The sequence below is a fragment of the Meleagris gallopavo genome, chromosome 26, assembly GCF_905368555.1.
Source record: "Meleagris gallopavo chromosome 26, MGAL_WU_HG_1.1, whole genome shotgun sequence".
NCBI classification, from domain to species: Eukaryota; Metazoa; Chordata; class Aves; order Galliformes; family Phasianidae; genus Meleagris; species Meleagris gallopavo.
This window is the reverse complement of record NC_139429.1, coordinates 2,940,411-2,958,313: the sequence shown is the minus strand read 5'-3', so window position 1 is coordinate 2,958,313 and position 17,903 is coordinate 2,940,411. Positions and strand designations below refer to the sequence as shown.

The 17,903-nt window shown below is 46.5% G+C and overlaps 2 protein-coding genes across 27 annotated transcripts in view; one reads left to right on the top strand and one right to left on the bottom strand.

The window, feature by feature from the left end:
* Positions 1-12,115, top strand: part of GRAMD1B (GRAM domain containing 1B) — a 111,092-nt gene extending 98,977 nt beyond the window's left edge. For 23 of the 24 annotated variants that reach the window (XM_085209382.1, XM_085209383.1, XM_085209380.1 and 20 more), the window contains 7 exons: positions 128-270; positions 927-1,030; positions 1,432-1,635; positions 1,861-1,951; positions 3,343-3,450; positions 5,410-5,527; positions 6,256-12,115. In XM_085209382.1, the coding sequence (XP_085065508.1) occupies positions 128-270; positions 927-1,030; positions 1,432-1,635; positions 1,861-1,951; positions 3,343-3,450; positions 5,410-5,527; positions 6,256-6,345 (858 nt within the window). In that variant the 3' untranslated portion in view covers positions 6,346-12,115. The remainder of the gene's footprint in view (positions 1-127; positions 271-926; positions 1,031-1,431; positions 1,636-1,860; positions 1,952-3,342; positions 3,451-5,409; positions 5,528-6,255) is intronic. The other variant, XR_014879710.1, reaches the window with a different exon arrangement.
* Positions 11,130-17,903, bottom strand: part of SCN3B (sodium voltage-gated channel beta subunit 3) — a 63,952-nt gene continuing 57,178 nt past the window's right edge. The window contains exons 12-16 of one of the 3 annotated variants that reach the window (XR_014879712.1): positions 16,620-16,845; positions 15,650-15,788; positions 14,926-15,022; positions 13,801-14,470; positions 11,130-13,719 (exon numbers count right to left, since the gene is read on the bottom strand). Coding sequence is in view for 1 of the 3 variants with exons in the window: in XM_085209394.1 (XP_085065520.1) it covers positions 14,959-15,022; positions 15,650-15,788; positions 16,620-16,845 (429 nt within the window). In the remaining 2 variants the exon portion in view is untranslated. Of the gene's footprint in view, positions 14,471-14,925; positions 15,023-15,649; positions 15,789-16,619; positions 16,846-17,903 lie in introns of all 3 variants that reach the window. The other 2 variants (XR_014879713.1, XM_085209394.1) reach the window with 2 other exon arrangements.

Genomic DNA, 17,903 nt, shown 5'->3' with positions numbered 1-17,903 from the left:
ATGGGCATGGTCTTGGTCTTCTATTTGTCACGGAGCTGTATTTGTAAGGTGCTAGTGAAGGTGCCTATCTATCAAAGCCATGTTCTAACCAGACTAATAGTTGCCTTGCATGCTGTCTTTTATGCAGACAATGTACAAAGCCAGCCAAGAAAGCGAGTGCTATGTCATAGATGCAGAGGTGCTAACTCACGACGTCCCCTACCATGATTATTTCTACACCATTAACCGCTACACATTGACTCGTGTTGCCAGAAACAAAAGCCGACTCAGGTACACTTCTGGTGGGATGAACAGCTTTACTGACAACCAAAAGTCACCTTTGGGTGGGAGTGCTTCTCTTGGTGTGTTAGGAGGGGTGGGGAGATCTGAGCCTTGTGTCCTTGTTGCCAGAAAACTCCTGTCGCAGAGATTTAGCATGGAACAGCTGCCTATTGTGGCAGCACTGAGGAAACAGCACAGTTGTTGCAGAGGACTTACAGTTGGGCCAAGGAGAAAATCTGCAGATTTCATTCTTTGAAGCAGTTGTTTGCAGGAGCAGTTGCCATACACAGCAAACAGAACGCACTATGCAGTAGGACGTACTTGCAGGCTGCGCCTCTGTGAAGCACCTTGCAGGACAAGCAGAGGAATTTGGTATTAGGAAAAGCTGTAGGGCTTCTGTTTCACTCTGCTAAGTAATCTATATGTCTGCCTGCACATGGCCAGGGGTGTTGGGAATCCTCTCAGGGGAAGCTCTCTTGAAGCCTTCCTGCTTCTGCCTTTGGAAGGACTTTTCATGTGGTATTTCTGATGTGGAAACACGAAGGAAAGAAACCATTCCAGAGATAAGCGTGGGCATGATTGATTTTCATGTACACATTGACAGAGGACTTGGAATTGATGTAACCTCTGGAAGGAAAATGGAGAGTGACTTCTCCTTCTTGCAGGGTTTCCACAGAGTTACGTTACAGGAAACAGCCTTGGGGGCTGGTAAAATCCTTCATTGAGAAGAATTTCTGGAGCGGCCTGGAAGATTATTTCCGTCATTTAGGTAAGGGTGGCAGTGACCAGAGCTGCTGCAACGACAGCAGCACTCTCAGTAGCTTATGCATGTCTCCTGTAAGCAGGCAGTGTAATGGCGTGGTAGCTGCAGCTGGCCTGCTGGGGCTTAGACTTCAGAGAGGCTTTTAAATGGGGTCAGCCAAAGTTACTGCCCAGCACCTGGCAGCACCTGCTGATCATCAGCTCCTCTCTAACACAAGTGTGGGGTAAGGGTTTGGCTGAAGGTGTGAGGGATCTGTGGTGTGTACTGTGGCACAGCCATCTCATACCCCGGCAGTCAATATCTGAACTCCATCCAGCTGCTGTGCCAGTAGAGAGCTCAGAGTTTCTATCATTGCAATGCTAGTTCCGCTTCTATTAAATGCTTTCTCTCCCTCGTTGTCACTGCAGAAAGTGAACTGACCAAAACAGAGAGCACGTACCTGGCTGAGGTCCACAGACAATCCCCCAAAGAGAAAGTGAGCAAGCAATCAACAGTCCGCCGGAGGAAACGGGCCCATGCCCATCTGCGGGTGCCGCACTTGGAGGAGGTGCTGAGTCCTGTCACCACCCCCACGGATGAGGAGGTTGCTCACCGAATCAAGCACGTGGCAGGTAAGGAGCCACAGACCCCTCACACTCAGGGATGGAGAGCTGGACAAGCCCTGGAGACAAGCTGGAAGTTTGCTCATGGAGAGTCAATGGAGAGAAAGGCCTGGGCTTTCCAGAGCAGTGGATCCATGAGTATTGTTTTGAATAAGGTAGAAGATCATGTAGTGGAAAAACACTGCCCTCTCCATGGGACAGCATTTCATAGCCTACACACACCTGTCTCCTCAGGTTCCACGCAGACACGGCACATCCCTGAGGAGAGCCCCAGTGGCTTCCACCTGCAGAGCGTTTCCAAGCTGCTCCTTGTCATCAGTTTTGTGTAAGCGATTTTGATTTTATTTTAACTCTGCCTTCAGAGTCAGCCATTAACTTACTTTTTCCTCTCATGTTTCTGGTGTTCTCTGCTCCTGTCAGTGTTCTCACTAGATCAGCAGCAAGAACCATATTCGGTCTGTGTCTTTTTTATGCTACCACCTTTCTAGTCTTGGGCTTGCTGGATGTGTGCTTTGAGTGAGCCAGGTATGGGTCCCTTGTATTCCCGTGACTCAGTCTTTATGTGGAAAAGGCAGGAGTGCTTATTGCTTCTCTGCCTCCTGGGCTGCCTGTAGCTTTCATGTGCTAGTGCTGCAGCTGTAGCTGGACGGGCTGAGAAGCAGTACAAATTAAAGCAGCAGCCCAGGTGGTTTTACTGCTAAGGAAGCTAAAAACATAATACTAACTGTGGAGGAACAGCAGAACTTGTGGTCACTCTTTTCATAAGCTCCACTCGTCCTTTAGTGAGGAGGCTGAGGTTGGCAGTCTGGGGTTAGTTTTTCTGCATTTTTTTTCCCTATGGGGAGGAAGGCTGCAGAAGTTTACAGAGCTGTTGGAGAAATATGAGCCTTGTGACAATTTTGGGCAGGCACCTGGTGCTGTCTTCTGTGGTTAGACAGGTGAATAGCAAGGCACAGAAACTTTACAGCACTCTCTTGCAAGCTGCTAGCTTATCTTAGCTCCATGTGCTAACCCTATGTGCTGAAAGCAGTGGTTTGCACAGCCTGTGGTGGCATTTCCACTTTAGCACAAGGCAAGAGTGAGGAGTGCTGGCTGCAGCGTGCCTTTACATGGCAGTGCCCTGCATGAACGCTCCTTATCGATGTCCATGAGAGCCAAACAGCTCATCTTTCCTTCTTGGTTGAATTTCACCAGTAATTGCAAGCCCACAGTTTGTTCTTTCCCTCTTGAGTCTCTTCCCACTGTTCCTTCCTGCCCTCCTCCCTGTTATTTATCTTCTGTACTGTCTGTGAGCCTTCTCTGCTCAGCCCAGTTTCTCCTATTCTGTGTCAGTCTGTTTCTAACCTGCAGCTACTCCGTCTTTTCTCTTCCCTGCTCCCATTAGGATCTGTTTCAGGTACTGTCTCTCTCTCTCTTTTTTTTTTTTTTTTAAACCTCCTTATTCTCCTTATCCCTCCCCTTCTCCGCATTCACCACATCCGCTCATTCAGTCTGATGCATCGGTCATTGCTATCTGTCCTCCTTATACATCTCTCTTATGTGATGAAGTTTTGGGTTCTGATTTCTTGGGCCTTACTCAGAGTAAATCCTCACTAACAGACAGCGTGGACCTGGGTCCCAGGAACCTTGAGAAAGCCCTGGGTGTTTTCCCAGGTCTGACAGGCAGGCAGTGGAGTAGCAGTGCTTATAGTAAATGACTGCTTTATTTATTTGCAGCCTGGTGTTGCTGGTCATTCTCAATATGATGCTGTTCTACAAACTGTGGATGTTGGAATATACCACCCAGACACTCACAGCATGGCAGGGCTTGCGGCTACAGGAAAGGTACTGTCACACCAGCTTTGTTTTTACATCTTCTTGCATGTTTCCTGCTGGCGTTAGAGACACCAAAACTCAGGGCTACCTGGTTCTCTTTTGTATGTAATAGATTAAACATACGTAATAGGTGAAGCAGGTAATTAGCTGAAGCTACTTGTTGGGGAAAAGCCCTTCCTTCTTCCTTCTTCCTCTCCCTCCCTCCTTCTGTCTCTTTGTCTCCCTCCTCTCTCTCCTTCTCTTCCTCTTCCTCCCCTTCTCTCCCTCCTCTTCTCTCTTTCTTCCTCCCTCCCTCTTTCCCTCCATTATTAAGTATAGCATTTAACTTATATGCTGTTTAATATGACAGCTAACTCTATGCCCCTACAGACACAACTTTGTGGTGTTTTAACTGTAGTTGCTGTGACCTAGACCAAACCCACCTGCTGGGTCAGAAATAGTCTACGCTCACCCTGAGGCTCCCCTGCCCATTCCTTTGTATCCGTATGACTTGGAGTTGGCAGGGACAGTGAGTGATCCCACATATAAATATAATCAATCCTCTTCCTTTAGACAAAGAAAGCAACAGTTGTTAGATGTAGACTGCTATTTATTAGAAATTGAGAGTGCATCCATTTTTAAATTGCAGTAGCTTTTTGCTGTTATGCTTAAAATGTCATTGCTTTATATCCACATTTGGAGCTGCTTGAGCAGGACAGTTGCAAGCACTCAAGCTCCAGAATCTCAAGCTTCCCAGGAAAGATCATCAGGACAGGTTGCTACTCACAGCCATGTGACTGCAGCACACCAGGCAAGCAGGTGAAGCATGACTGGCTCAAGGTGAGGATAAATCTCTGCAAAACAAGGAGCATCCCTGAAGCAGTTAACAGAGCAGTTAGCAATAGCACCCCACTGCTCATTTGCTAAGTTAAGAGAAGAACCACTTAGACTGTTAAATTACAGTGCTAGGAGAAAGAACAAACGTATCTGAGAGGTTAGTTTTGGGAGCAGTTATAGCCATAGGAAGGCTATCCACTCAGTTTCTAGAGTAGGACACACAAAAATCTCCACTACCTCCTGTAAAGCTTAAGAGGTATAGCTAAGAGAGGAGAGATCCAGCTATCTTAAGTAGCAGATTCTAAGAGGTAAGTTGAAGACAAAGCAATGATTTAGTTGTCTTAGAGACAAGCAAAGCCCAAGAAAATAAAGAAGAGACACCCAACAGAAGACAAAAGCTTAGCTACAAGCTTAACTACCTTAGAAACCAGTGAGGCCCAAGACAAAGCAATAGAGTTAGATGAGGGCATACAAAAACAAAGTACCTCTCCAGGGAAAAGTGTGCAAAAAGGGCCCTGATACGCCCTGAAGTCTTCCTACAACTCTCTTGACTCTGCTCCTCCTCACATCTCTTATGCTCCATGGAGATTTATCCTCACCTTGGTCCAGGCGAGCTCCGCCTGCTATCCAGGCACACTGCTTGCACCTGCTTGAGCCCCTGAGTTGCAGCTCAGGGCAGCCAGTCCTGGGAATCTTCTCATCAGTGGCTTGAGTGCTTGCATCTGGAGGATTGATTAGGCCTGAAGGGAGGAGACAGTAATTAAGTGATAAAGAATATCTGGTATTAAGATAAAGACTGACACAGCAGGAAAAAATAACCACCCCAAAAATATGGAAACTGTACAGGATTACTATGTCCTGCTGTACTCATCTCCCAGGCAGTGACAACACACTGCTTCCCCGGCATGCAGGCGTTTGGCTCCAACACACTACAGCTCTTCTGCAAAAGACACATCTTTGCTCCTGATTACCACAGTTAAGGTAACAGTGATGGGCAATTTAGAAAAATCTTAAGAGAATTTGCTTCTTTCAGGTGTGAGGATTTAACAGAGACTGATGCTATCTACCACCCCCACACCTTCTGGTCCACTTTGCTCATCCTTGACTAAATAGTTTCCCCAGATTTATTCCTGCTCCTATTCTGCTTGGCAGGTTACCCCAGTCACAGACAGAATGGGCCCAGTTACTAGAATCTCAGCAGAAGTACCATGATTCAGAGCTACAAAAATGGCGTGAGATCATCAAATCCTCTGTGATGCTTCTAGACCAGGTGAGACCACACATCCCAGCAGCACTGTGAGTAGACAGTCACTCCCAGCCCATCACCTGCAATCCCTGAGCCTTACATGGACCACTGCAGCTCATCAGGTACATTGCCTCTGCTCCCATCTCCCTTTAAGTCAGTCAGTCTTCTGCCACTGGGTTGGGCAGGAGGTCCCAAGGGCTATTTAGATGGGTTCTCTATCATCTCATAGGCATCCAGACAAGTCAAGGAGAAAATCCTGCAAGGCCAAAGCCTTGTATTAGACAACACAGCTTGTATCTAGTCTCTGGCATCTGTGAGGGTGCTATAAAGACCTTGGCACTCTGTTTGCAATGCAGAATTTTTCTCCTTGACTCTGAGGTCGTATGTAGCTTACAGGGACAAAGGCACACGCCCTTCACAGCACAGATGCAGCAGTTTTAAAACCCATTCCCTCAAGAACAGCTAAGACACTGGGCAGCTTGGAATTGTGTTCATAAATGAAAGAAGCTGCTGTTCCTTAAGGTGAGTGCCTGTTATCCTGTGCATCACTCTGCTCGACCCTTATTTGTTAGCTCACTGGCTCCCATCTTCTGATTCCCCTGTTGGTTGCCCAGCCCTGCTACACAAGTCCCAAAAAGCAGATGTTTAAGGTATCAATACTTACATGGATGGAGGAGGCACCGATGAGGAAGGAAATCCCAAAGTGCTGTCACCTTCAGGGTAGCACATTGGAGATGTTTCTTGTCTTGCAGATGAAGGATTCACTAATAAATCTCCAGAATGGCATCGGGTCCCGGGACTTCGGGTCAGATCCAGAGGAGAAACGGAAACGTTTCCACTAACAGGCCGGAATGCAGGAGGCCAGAGGACGGTGTGCAATATGTGTAAATAGGATATATAAATATATATATATATATATATATATATATAAATATATATACAGAATATAAATATATATATATTATATACAGATTTTAAGAGAAAAAAAAAAAGCCTACGTACCGAGAGGAAGGACTGACCTCCAACACTGGCTGAAATGGAGAGTCTCAGTGGTAGTGTGGGGTGTGTGTGTGCGTGTGTGTGTGTGTGTGGGAGGGCTGTGCTCTCCTGGCACTGAGGTGCGCTTAGGGATGCAGCCAAGTGTGCTACCCTGGGCCCTGTTTGCACCACTGTTCTGTAATATTCCTGGCTGTTCGTCTGTCTGTTTTGTTTCTGTCGTTTCAAAGGGAAGCATCAGAGTGAATGCCCCTCCCCTCCCTGTGCATGAAGGCCCCTGACTGACGATATGTATCTCCACATATAAAGGGAACACTGTCAACTTTCTTACCTTGCTGGCTTCAGGGCAGAGAGGTTTTGGCAATCACCATCGATCCCTTACAAAAACGATCCCCCATTTGGAGAAGAGGCCTCCAGAGGAATTGCTGTAGGTCTGTGGAGAGCAGGTCTCCCTGGCAATCATCTTCTATGCCTCTTGGAGCAGAAATGCAATTTGCTGCCTTGCTGGTCAGCTTGGTTCAGAGAGCAAAGCACAGAATGTAAACGAGCTTGAAATGCTTTCTCCAAACACTTAGTTTGCCTCCTCCTGTAATTGATAGTGCATTAACAGCCAAGGAGATGGCAGGGAGCAGGAGTATCTGCCCACACAGCGCTCAGAGGAAGGAAGGAGAGCCACACTGCAGAAAGCACACTTCCATTTCTTTTGACAGTGTCCCCTTTACTTTTGCTGTGGTTTTCTGCTTTCTGTGTGCTTGGGCCCCTGCCATTAAGCCATCCCTGTGCTGAAGATCTACATCGGTGTGGATAAGGGCTGCCTGTGGTACTTCTCACAACAGGGAGAGTGCCCCAACTTCAAAAGAAAACCAAAATGAGTATTCATATGTGAGCACTCCTTCCTGCCAAGCTGTGTGCTATTAGCACAACGTGGAGTGGGAGAGCTAAGGAAGCAGCAGAACTGTTCCTGCTGTCCTGCTTGGTAGATTGACCTCTCATCCCTGGTCTGCGAGATTGTTTTGCTCGTACCTCTTAACCCTCATCTTTACTTCTGAGCTACTAGGAAACAAATTCTTTTCCTTCAGCGGTGACAGCAAAAGGATATCTTTGCTTTTGATACTTACATGCCTGCATCTACAGCTGCAGGGCCTCCGTCAGCCTAGGAGAGGTAAGGAAGGGCCCCAGGGAATAAAAAAGACAGAAAAAGTACTGCCAAGGAATGTGGGATAGATCTGGGTGTTATCCACAGTGTAAGGTAGTGACTGGGATCTCTCTTAAGCTAAAAGCGTTGCACTGGCTCTCTAAGCAAGTCAGGTGGCAGACCTGCATTAAAAAAACAGTATGCATTTTTACTTCTAGGGTATTTCTCCAGATTCCTATTAGCAGCCACATGAGGGGAGAGGGACTGTGCACTGGGTGGGATGGGGGTGCAGGAGTAAGCAATTAATAAATGCCTTCTCATCTTACCCAGCCCAGTAGGTTAGGTGATGCGCTCAAGTCTCCAGCTTTGTCCAGAACCTTTGATCAGAACCAGGCCATGTCCACCTCCTAGATGCAGAAAGGAGTCAGCTGTGTGTTCCCCACAAGAAATGGTGCAGGTCTCATGTGTCCATTGGTCTCTAGCTCTAATTGGCACTGAAAGAGCAGGGGACATAAAGGTGAGTGTTTTTTGCATCTTCGTGTACAGGAACACAAATCCACACAGCTGGGGAAAACCCTCACAAGCTTCAACATATGCAGCCCAACCATGGCAAGGTACCACTGTTAGAAGTAACCTGCTGATTTCTCCCAGCCTGCCTAATAATTTAATGACCAAACACTAGACACAGTATGACCTAGAGAAGATGACTCACAAACAGGTAATTGAATGCACTTAAAAGACTGTGAAAGCAAGGTACAATTGGCAATGCCTCAAGAACTAGGGAATAACTTGCATTTATGACTGTTTCATTTCATGCTGCTGACTACTGCGATGCTCCCTGACTTTTTCCAGGGATGCTGCTGAAATGGCTGCTATACAATGAATCTGAGCTGCTAGAGCCTGAGAGGAGCATTCTGCTGCTCTCACTATGGAACCAGGGGGCCCTGGTTCCCTGCTGCTGACTTGCCACACTGGCTGAGATGCCCCTTCACCACTCCCACAGTCACTAAAGCACAGAAAAATGCTTTGCAGCCCATCTTCCCCTCTTTTAGTATTTAATTCCGTAGAGCAGGAAAAAATAGAGAGGAAGGCCTATGTTTGCTGCCTAGCCAGAAAAAAAGCAAGAGAAAGAAACCTGGAATGTGGGTCTTGGCAGCATGGCCAGCAAAATTCTGTACATACACAAATATAACCCAGCAGAGGACAGAAAACCCACGTGTCTGAAAGGGTCCAAAATAAATGCCAGTAGCTAGAGCTGGCTGCTTACCAAATCTGACATTCTCTTGCTAGTAATGGAGGCAAGAAATCCCTTTGCTCATATGTGCATCTCCTTTCTCTGCAGTATCTCTGCAGACTGCGGTGATTCTGGCTGTTCCCAGTGGTACAGCGTCCTTGGGCTTGGTCTTGGAGACAAATTAATGTGAGGTTACACACAGGCAGCTGTAAAAGTATGAAGCGCTACTGTTCATTTTACCTGCATATTAAACTGGGTTTAACACGTTTGACATAAATAATCTGTCCAGCAAGTGGAGCTGGGTTTGGATTTGCTGAATTTTGGCAACTACAAAAGAGACTGTCAAAGAAACATGGCTCCAGCCAAACGTGCACATTCATGCCAACAGAGCAGCTTGATTTGTGCCAAGTAAGATGCTACCTATCAGCAGGAGGGAGATGACAAAGCTCTATTTGCCAGTTTGTCTATGTCACCTGGTTCTGTAGAATACATCACTAATCCTAGCTTGATAGGATTTTAATAAATAAATACATACCTTTTAATGATTACCTAAAAGGAAATGTTTGGATTATGGCATCTGGGATGAGCTCAAGGTGAATTTGAGCACTTTTCCCATCAGACAGACCCTGTTTGTTTCAGAAGCTCACTTGGGTGTAGATGGGGACAGACTTCAGCCTGCTTATCCTCAGCACAAAACTACGTAGCCTACACATACATGCTTTTTCCCACCTTTATAGGAGCCAGTAGAAAGTTCATTTTCCAATTTGCAACTAGGAACACAGTGCCAGTACTTAAGATGAGACCTTTTGGATATGCCTGCAATGATTTCTGTGACAGGCAGGCCTGCAATACACCAAAGCTGAGTAAAAGAAACATCTGCAAGCCTCGTATTTTGGCTGCACATAAGAAGTGCTACTCAGAAGGGAGTGTGTACATACAGGCTGTGCTGAGTGCAGCCCTTCCTTGTCCCATGGCCTTTATTCCTCTTCCTTTCCTGCTAGCTTTGCCTTCTCAGATCTGTATTTCAGAAGCACCTGAAGAGAGGAGACAGAGCAGCCTGCAACTTGTACCCCACCCAGCACCAGGAAAGAGCTCCAGGCTGAGATGGAGCCACTACTCAGAGTGGGAAAACTTTTGAGACTCTTCTTCCTCTTGGGTTCATTTACATCGAGTTAGAATGCGAGTTCACACATACACAAACCCCTCTGTGAATGCTGGTCCCCAGGTCTACTGCAGTGATCTGGGAAGAGGTTCTGACCCCAATAGGTATTCCTTCTTACCATGTGGCTAACTAACATGCTGAGTCCTACTCCGCTATCACTGTGAAGAGGCTGTGCTCTTGAGAGTTCTTCTCTACAAGAACATCCCCAGTGCATTTCCATGCTCGCTCCCAGGTGAGGTATGTACCAAACTGACCATTTTCCAGCATACAACCAGGTAGCTCTATCTGAGTTTCCTTTTCCCAACCAGAATAACAGGCTGGCAACTTTCTAATTTAAAAGCTAGGAATTTCTGATTCCACAGAATGCTGAAAGTGGCACAGAGCTGAAGCTGCAGTGCTTGGTGCTCGCAGCACTGCTGGCTAGGGGCAGGAGGCACAATTCTGTCATGTTTCTCAGGGCAGCTGGCAGAACTGTGTTGGCAAAACTTTGAGGTATGTGCTCAACTCCAGAGAGATCGTTCCAGCAGGGTCTGCTGCCATTGAGAGGTTGTGTGGTGGGTTCGTGTAGATTCGGGCTTGGTCTTTTCAGTCTCAGCACTAGTTTAAATATCCAGCAGGGGCTTGCTTAAAAACAATACTCAAAACAGAGACTCTTAAACCAAAGCACCCGAGGTAAGTAGCTTGCAAAACATTCGTGTCAGTGTAGTTGCTGAGGTGTAACTGTGCTGCCTTTTTGGCTCTGCCTGGCATGCTCTGATCTCTGTGCTTTGCACCCTCCCCTGCACGAGTCTCTTTGTGCCATAATACCTTTCTTTTTTAGATGTGCACACTGGCCAAATAATATCCTCATGTCTTTATTGACTGCCGACTGAGATTATTCCCTGACCTAGCCAGACAGCATGAGCTTCAACCTCTGCATGGATCCTGGTGTGCCATGCTTTCCTCTCCCACACATTTTGCAGCACTTGCTATGGCTTTTCCCTCTCCCCACACTCCTCTGCTGCCAGACAATCATTCCCTTTGTCATGGACGGACTGACCTGGTGCTGTCCCTGCTTGCCTTCCCTTGATGCAGTCTGTACGCCCTTTAAGTGAATGTGTTTTGTTTGTTTCCTTTTTTTTTTTTTTTTTTTTTTTTTCAGTAGGGAAAAGACTTCCTTCTGTGGAAGGAGTTATATTTGCACATGGCTCAGGGAGGTAACCTCCTCTGGCCGTTTCTGTTACCTCACTCATGTAGGCCAATTCCATTGCTAACGTTAAATGGCCACCCTTCCCCAACCCAAACTCCAAGAATCGTTAGGGAATAAAACAAATGTGCAGCTCAGGTTCTACAGCTGCTTGGTCGTGTCTCAGTCTCGGCCCAAACTGCCCCAGCAGCATTAGGAGGTGGGAGAATGGCTGTTGCAAAACAGCTCTACCCAGCAAAGAGGTGGAACCTGCGCCACACACGTCTTTGCAAGCCCACCTCCCTTGAAATAGCACTTAGCAGAGCAGATACAGCAGCACTAACCTGGCTCTTGGCCCGACGAGCTCAGAGCAGAGGGAGGAGCAGCAGAACCATCGCAGCATACATCTCTGACCACCAGGACTGGCACTGTGTGGCTGTGGCACCTCTGGGACGTCGTCACTCTCACAGCAGTTCATCTCATCACACGCTCCAGGGCTGGGCAAAGCTGCTAAACACCCTGGAGTGTGTTCTGCCCACCTGAGCCCCAGGTCCTGCAACCCCAATTGCTGCCCTAATGGCAGATTAATGAGGATCTCCTCGTGTCAGCAAGGCGAGGGAACGGTCATACAGACACCCATGGCTGTGCACTTCCCTTCTGGATATCAGCACCTGGGAAGCAGAGGCTGTTGGCCACTGACGTGAACTTCAGGGTGGGCTGGGGGAGGATCTGTGGTTTTGTTTTAGGAGTTGTTTAACTGTCATCAGGTTTGCGCTGTGCGCAAAACGCGAGAAAATGATCATGAAACTTACCTGCTAGAACCTAGGAATTGTAAAGGCTATGCAGCCAAAACTCCATGTAAGTAGCTAGTACAATGGAAGTACGGTATAAATTAAACAAAAAAAATCTATCAAACGACAGTGTGACTTGTGAGTGCTTCGTTCTTTTTATTGTCCTGCCTGCTTCTAGGCTTTGCTATCATTTCCAAATACACAGAGAGGGTCTCTTCAGATCCCAACCAGGACCATCTCTCCCAGGACATAACCTGCCTTTAATGCTGCCCTTGAAATAAAGCAACTTTTTTGTTTTTTTTTTTCACTGTGGGAATCCTGAGCAAAATTTAGACACCATTTTCCCATTTAGGACAACACAGGGCAATAGTCATATGCAGGAATTGGAAAAGTGAAAGATGTGTCCAAAAAGCATCTAAAGAAGATGTGTGTAAAATACCACAAGGTGCAGGACTACAGGACAGCCCTTCTTTACCACCTGAGGCAGCTCTCAAGAAACTGTTCACTCCTTTTTTCGGTTTTCTTTTGGCTCAACGTTGTACCATCAGAAAGTTATCAGCACTTCATAAGGGCTGGGAGGAACACGGCTGAAGTGGGAGAGGGGTTTAGTGACCTTACCTAAAAATCACCCTGGGTGTTAGTGCCATGATCAGCGACGGAAACTGCAGGGACAGCTCCTCTGTTGCTGTGGATCTAGAGTTAGGATTATGCCCCCAAGTGCCCTGAGGCCAGGCAAGATGGCCTAGGGAAAATGAAGACACCCAGCAGAATGAGAAGAGGAGGTATTTGGGGATATTAGAGTTTAAGGTGCCCAGACTACAAGCGTGATTCAGCTGCAAAATGTGCTCAGGTTGCCAGACTCAGCTCTGTGAGGACTGCATCGTAACAGCTGGCTGAAGTTGAAACTCGCTCTTAAAAAAGGAATTTTGAACAATGGCCAGTTAGAAATCCGGCCTGGACCTAACTTACAAATGGAGACATTTCTATGATTTTTAGCAACACAAACTGCAGCAGAACTTAAGCAGGGGAAATCCCGTATGTACAAAGCATGCCTTGAGATTCACAAGCACTTCGTAGTACTTAGAAGCAGTCGGTGTAGCAAAATTTGTCAGCTCTTGCAAGCAATAAAGGCTCCATTGCAGCAGGGATGTAACAACATCTCCCATATGAAAAAACCCTCAGTCTTTCCCCACTTCATCCTAAAGTACAACTCTACCCTGGCCAATGTTTCTGCCTGTTTTTCCCTCATAATCCTGATGGTTGTGCTCAACTGATCTACATTTGAAGCCAGCAAACTAATGGCACTCTGCTTAAGCCACTAAGATTTAGATTCGCGTAGGTACCACTGAATTTACAGGGCATTTCCTGCGCAGAAATGTGTCATTTACAATGAATACTGACTATTCAAATTGGTGACTAATCACAAAACAGAGTTACAACAGACTAGGAAAAAATAAGGATTTTCTTTCTATTCCTCTAGGTGGTGCTGCAATATAGTATAAGAAGACCATCACAATTGCAAGGATTATTTTACAAAGCCGTGTCCCACTCAGAGGGCTATGCATCCTAGTTCCTTTGCTTGCCTGTTTGCATCCAGCTGTCTTCCTTTCAGAGCATCCCCCAAAAACAGGTTAAAGGCATACCTTGTCTTACTGGCTCCCCTGTGGTTGCTGAACACGGCTCCACAGGTTATTCCTATCACTTTGTCTCTGTATGCTTGAGGAGTAAACCTGCTGCACAAGGCAAATGGAAGGAACTAAGAATTTCAACTCTTGCTAAGTGAAAGGGAGGGGACAGGGGATTCTTATACTTACGTTATACAGCCTCCCAAATTAGGAGTACTTCAGGATTTATATTCTCAGCTCCCTCCTTCAGAAGCAGGTGTGACCATAGCACAGGGACTCATCTTCCTACTACACATTTTTATCTGTTTTAATGCATTTATAGTTCTCATGCTAGTCTGCATCTACCCTGGCAGCCCAGAGTCCAAAGGAACTTACTGAGCAACAGCTACACTAATTAAACTCTTCCTGTTTAACACCTATAGTCACATCTTGGGCTGTGGTGGAACATCATCACCTTAAGATGAAGATATTCCCAATCCTGCAGGTCAGAGTAACAATACACATACCCTTTATGTCTGCAATGGAGAACTAGCATATTTTGCAAATAAAGGTGGTGGTGATAGCAGCTAAGAAATGACATTAACAGTTACAAAGCCATTAACGTGATGATGAAACTGAAACTTGGGAAGGAGCCGTGCTGCCCACACCCCCTGTGCCCTTTGCTCAGCATGCTTCAAAAGGAGAGTCCTTTAACAAATGGGCTGGCAGCTCAGAATGGAGTCATGAGGCCAAAGTCAAGGCTGTACAGAGTCCAAGGCAAATGGAAGAGAATTTACACTTCCCCGTATTTCCTCCTGATGGCGTAGAGCTCCCCCTCAAACCTGGCTGGCATGACGTGATCCTTCTGTCTTCAGAGCCCCTGCAAGTGAGAGAATTCCCCATGGAGTGCAAGTGATTGGAATGTACTCAAGTAAGGGTCATGCCACGATCAGCACAATGCCTGAAGGGACACGAACAAGACTTCCAGGGATCTAGATTCCAGTCTTCTGCACACAAAGCCCTCCCACAGCAGTTGTTTCCTCTGGAGGTAGTGTCATTCCTCCTAGATACAGCTCCCTACCTGCAGGGGACAGTCACTATTTCCAACTCCAGAGGATTAGGTAAAGGAGTAGTAATTACATCACAGCCTGAATGCCACCATTCAGTGATACCTAAATTGCTTCTGAGGTCACTATGGAAGCTCCAGACATGGGGCAAAACCTCCAGGAATCTCTCCTGTGCCATCTCTCCAGCACCACACAATCCTAACCCACAGCAGTAAGGCTGAAGTGTGGACAGGCACAAGCAGCAATTCACTGCTCCCTCATCACTTACCTCGGTGCTGTGCACTCTGCAGACACCTCTCTGCTATTCCTCTACAGGCACGGCACAGTTTTCCTTGTTTTCTGATGGAATTGCAAGGTAGTCTGTCCTGTGGTTGGAAAAAAAGATGAAAGCATAACCTGAAGTGCGTGCTTCAAGTCCTTTCACTCCTTCAGAGATGCTGAATTCCCCAAAGTATCTCTAAGGTTACAAATATCATTGATAGAAGATCCTTGGCATAACCAGAAGCAAATGCTGAGCTTACCTGCTGTAAAACCCTATGCATACAACTTCCCCACCACATACGAAGACCACTGTTACTTAAGCTGAGAATGTAAAGAACTTAGGAATAGGCCAGCGTAAAAACTGGAACATCGCTGCTCTGTCAACTGCCAAAATTACACTCTTTTACTGCTTTATCATGGTATAGGCTACAGACTCGTGAGTCAGATCTCTAGAAGTGGGCCTTCCAGGAGAGCATCTCCACGTGGTTCAAACTGGGTCACCTTGGAATCCTGCCCACCTTGGCCACCCTCCCTACCATGTGCATCATCCTTCCCTTGCCAGTGCACTGTTTCTTTGGGCAATCCCGTCCAGTGCAATGATTTCACACACAGCAAACCTCAGCTAGAAATATGCAATAGCAAAGTTCAGCCTTCTTGCAATCTGAGCTGGACTGAAACATCTGAAGGACCCCTCGTAGAACAGCTCACATCTGGAGAGATTTCACACTTACGCATTTTCCTGGGCAGCCTCCTCTGCCTTAGAGACTTTCCTGTAGCAATAGACCATTTCTATCAGTAGCCACAAGGTGAGAAAGACCAGCAGGATGTACATCATGATTTCAGAGATGACTGAGGTGAAGTCTTCTCCAGCTGTTAAGAAAATGAAATCATCTCTGATCATTTACATACAGCTGTTGGAGCACAGCAGCTCCATTCAGACCTTCCCACCCTCATCTCCTCTTTCCTAACTTTATCACACAGTCCCAACTGCCACTACTCTGTGAGGGGTCAAAAGACAGGAAACAGGCAAGGCTGCCAATAAAACAGGCCAGCAGCAATTTCAGGGCATGTTTCCACTGGTATCAAAGATGCATAGGCTTGCCTGTGTCTTGTGTTCTCTGCAACCTACAGGTTGCTCACCATGAGCCTATCTCAGCTGCACATACCCTTTTCTTTCTCATGTCTTACTTGCTGCAGTTGCTTGAGCGTGCTGTGCCAACACTGATTTAGAGAGAGATCAAAACAGACACTTGCAGGGTGGAAAGAAAGAGAAGGCACAAAATAAAAGGATGGGGGATAAAACTTGTCCCACTCTGGAGTGGACAGCAGGATTCCTACAGCCAGGATCTCAGCACAGAACTGGGCAAAAACAAGAGTAACAGTAAGACAGAAGAGCAGTACAAAGGAAAGGAGGATGCAAGAGACTGAAATCAAAATGGAGAATGAGTTCAGAGAGGGAGGGGGAGGAAGTGAGGAAGGAGCAGCTGTGGGCAGCCAGGCAAAATCTGTGCTGTAGCATCCCTGAGCCACCAGGGGAGAGGTGAGGGTTCCGACCAGAGAAAGTGGAAACCTCTGCTTGGCACGACTGTCTGGCAGCTCAGCTCAGTCATCCCCCTCCTACAATGCAATAAAAATCCTGTCCCTGTATAAAACACCCACGGCCAGTTAGGACACGACACGACTTCTGCCAGTCCTCCATACCCTCCTCCACCACGGTGAGGTGGATCAATCTGGAGCTTGTGAAGAGAGGCCGGTGAATCTCAAACTCAAACTCCCGGGTGATATTACAGGTGTAGATACCCGAATCATTCAAAGTGACATTTAACACAGTGATGGATACATCCTGCATGTCTTTACTCCCATTCCATTGTATCCGACCACTGAAGCGGCTTGGAAATTCGTGATTCATTTTCCTGTGCTCGTAGATCTGTGAAGGAACATGAAGGGATATTCTGATTAATAGCTGACTTCAATTTCAGACAACACCACAGCATATCCAAGGAACTCTGCTCTCCTCTGGCTGCATGCTGCATGTTCTGGGATATGGCCTTCCTGGGATCAACATATATTCATATTTTGTTATCCCTTACCTCAAAATCTCAGCCTGCTTTACCAAAGAGAGAAAACTGAATTATTTTCATCATGGAAGTAAAAAAAACAGAGGCAGAGAATAGTAAAGAGACATATGGACAATGGCACACACAAAAAAATCAGCAAGTGAACTAAAATTAGGATGCTGTAGCCTTAGTGACTGGCCTGTCAGTTGCTGGGTCATCTTCAGAAGGTACCACAAAAAACAATACTGCCAAGACAGAAAGTCCTTTTCGGTAAGCCCTGAGATATCCAGCTAATGTGGAGATGTTGTAGAAGGACAACAGTGTGAGAACAGCATCAGAAGCACAGACCTTGGGTGCCTTTCACAGGCCTGGGCACTGGCAAGTTTCTGGCTGGCCACAGCCATCACACTGCCTGCCCAGCTCACTTTCATGGCCAATCTTTGGGCTGCTGCTAGCAGATACATCACCCATCTCATTCCCTTGTGTGGTTCCCTTCGTTCTCAGAGTAGGAGATTATTTGCTGTCTTGCCTGGCCCTACTTAATCATGATGAAATGAAGGCACAGATCGAATTCTCCACGCTTGGATAAAATAGCTACTGAAACCTTATTCTCAGATTAACCATTCTTGTAAGGCTCCCATTTTAATTCACCCTGAAAACTAATTTTACCTTTTCCTGACAGGAATCCAAAAGCAACTCACACAGATCCTCCCACAGTCAGCACACCATTGGTTTCTTTGTGGCAAAAAAGAATTAAATTCTGTCCTACAGATTTAGCAGAGCCTGATTTAACCTCCAAAGAACAGTTTCAGAATTCAGAAGCATCCCAAGAAATAAGAGTTGGCCAACATGGCCGGTATCATTCCATGCTTCTGTTTTTCCTTCTCAATTCTCTTGTATACTGGATGATACAGATTCAAAGAAAGAA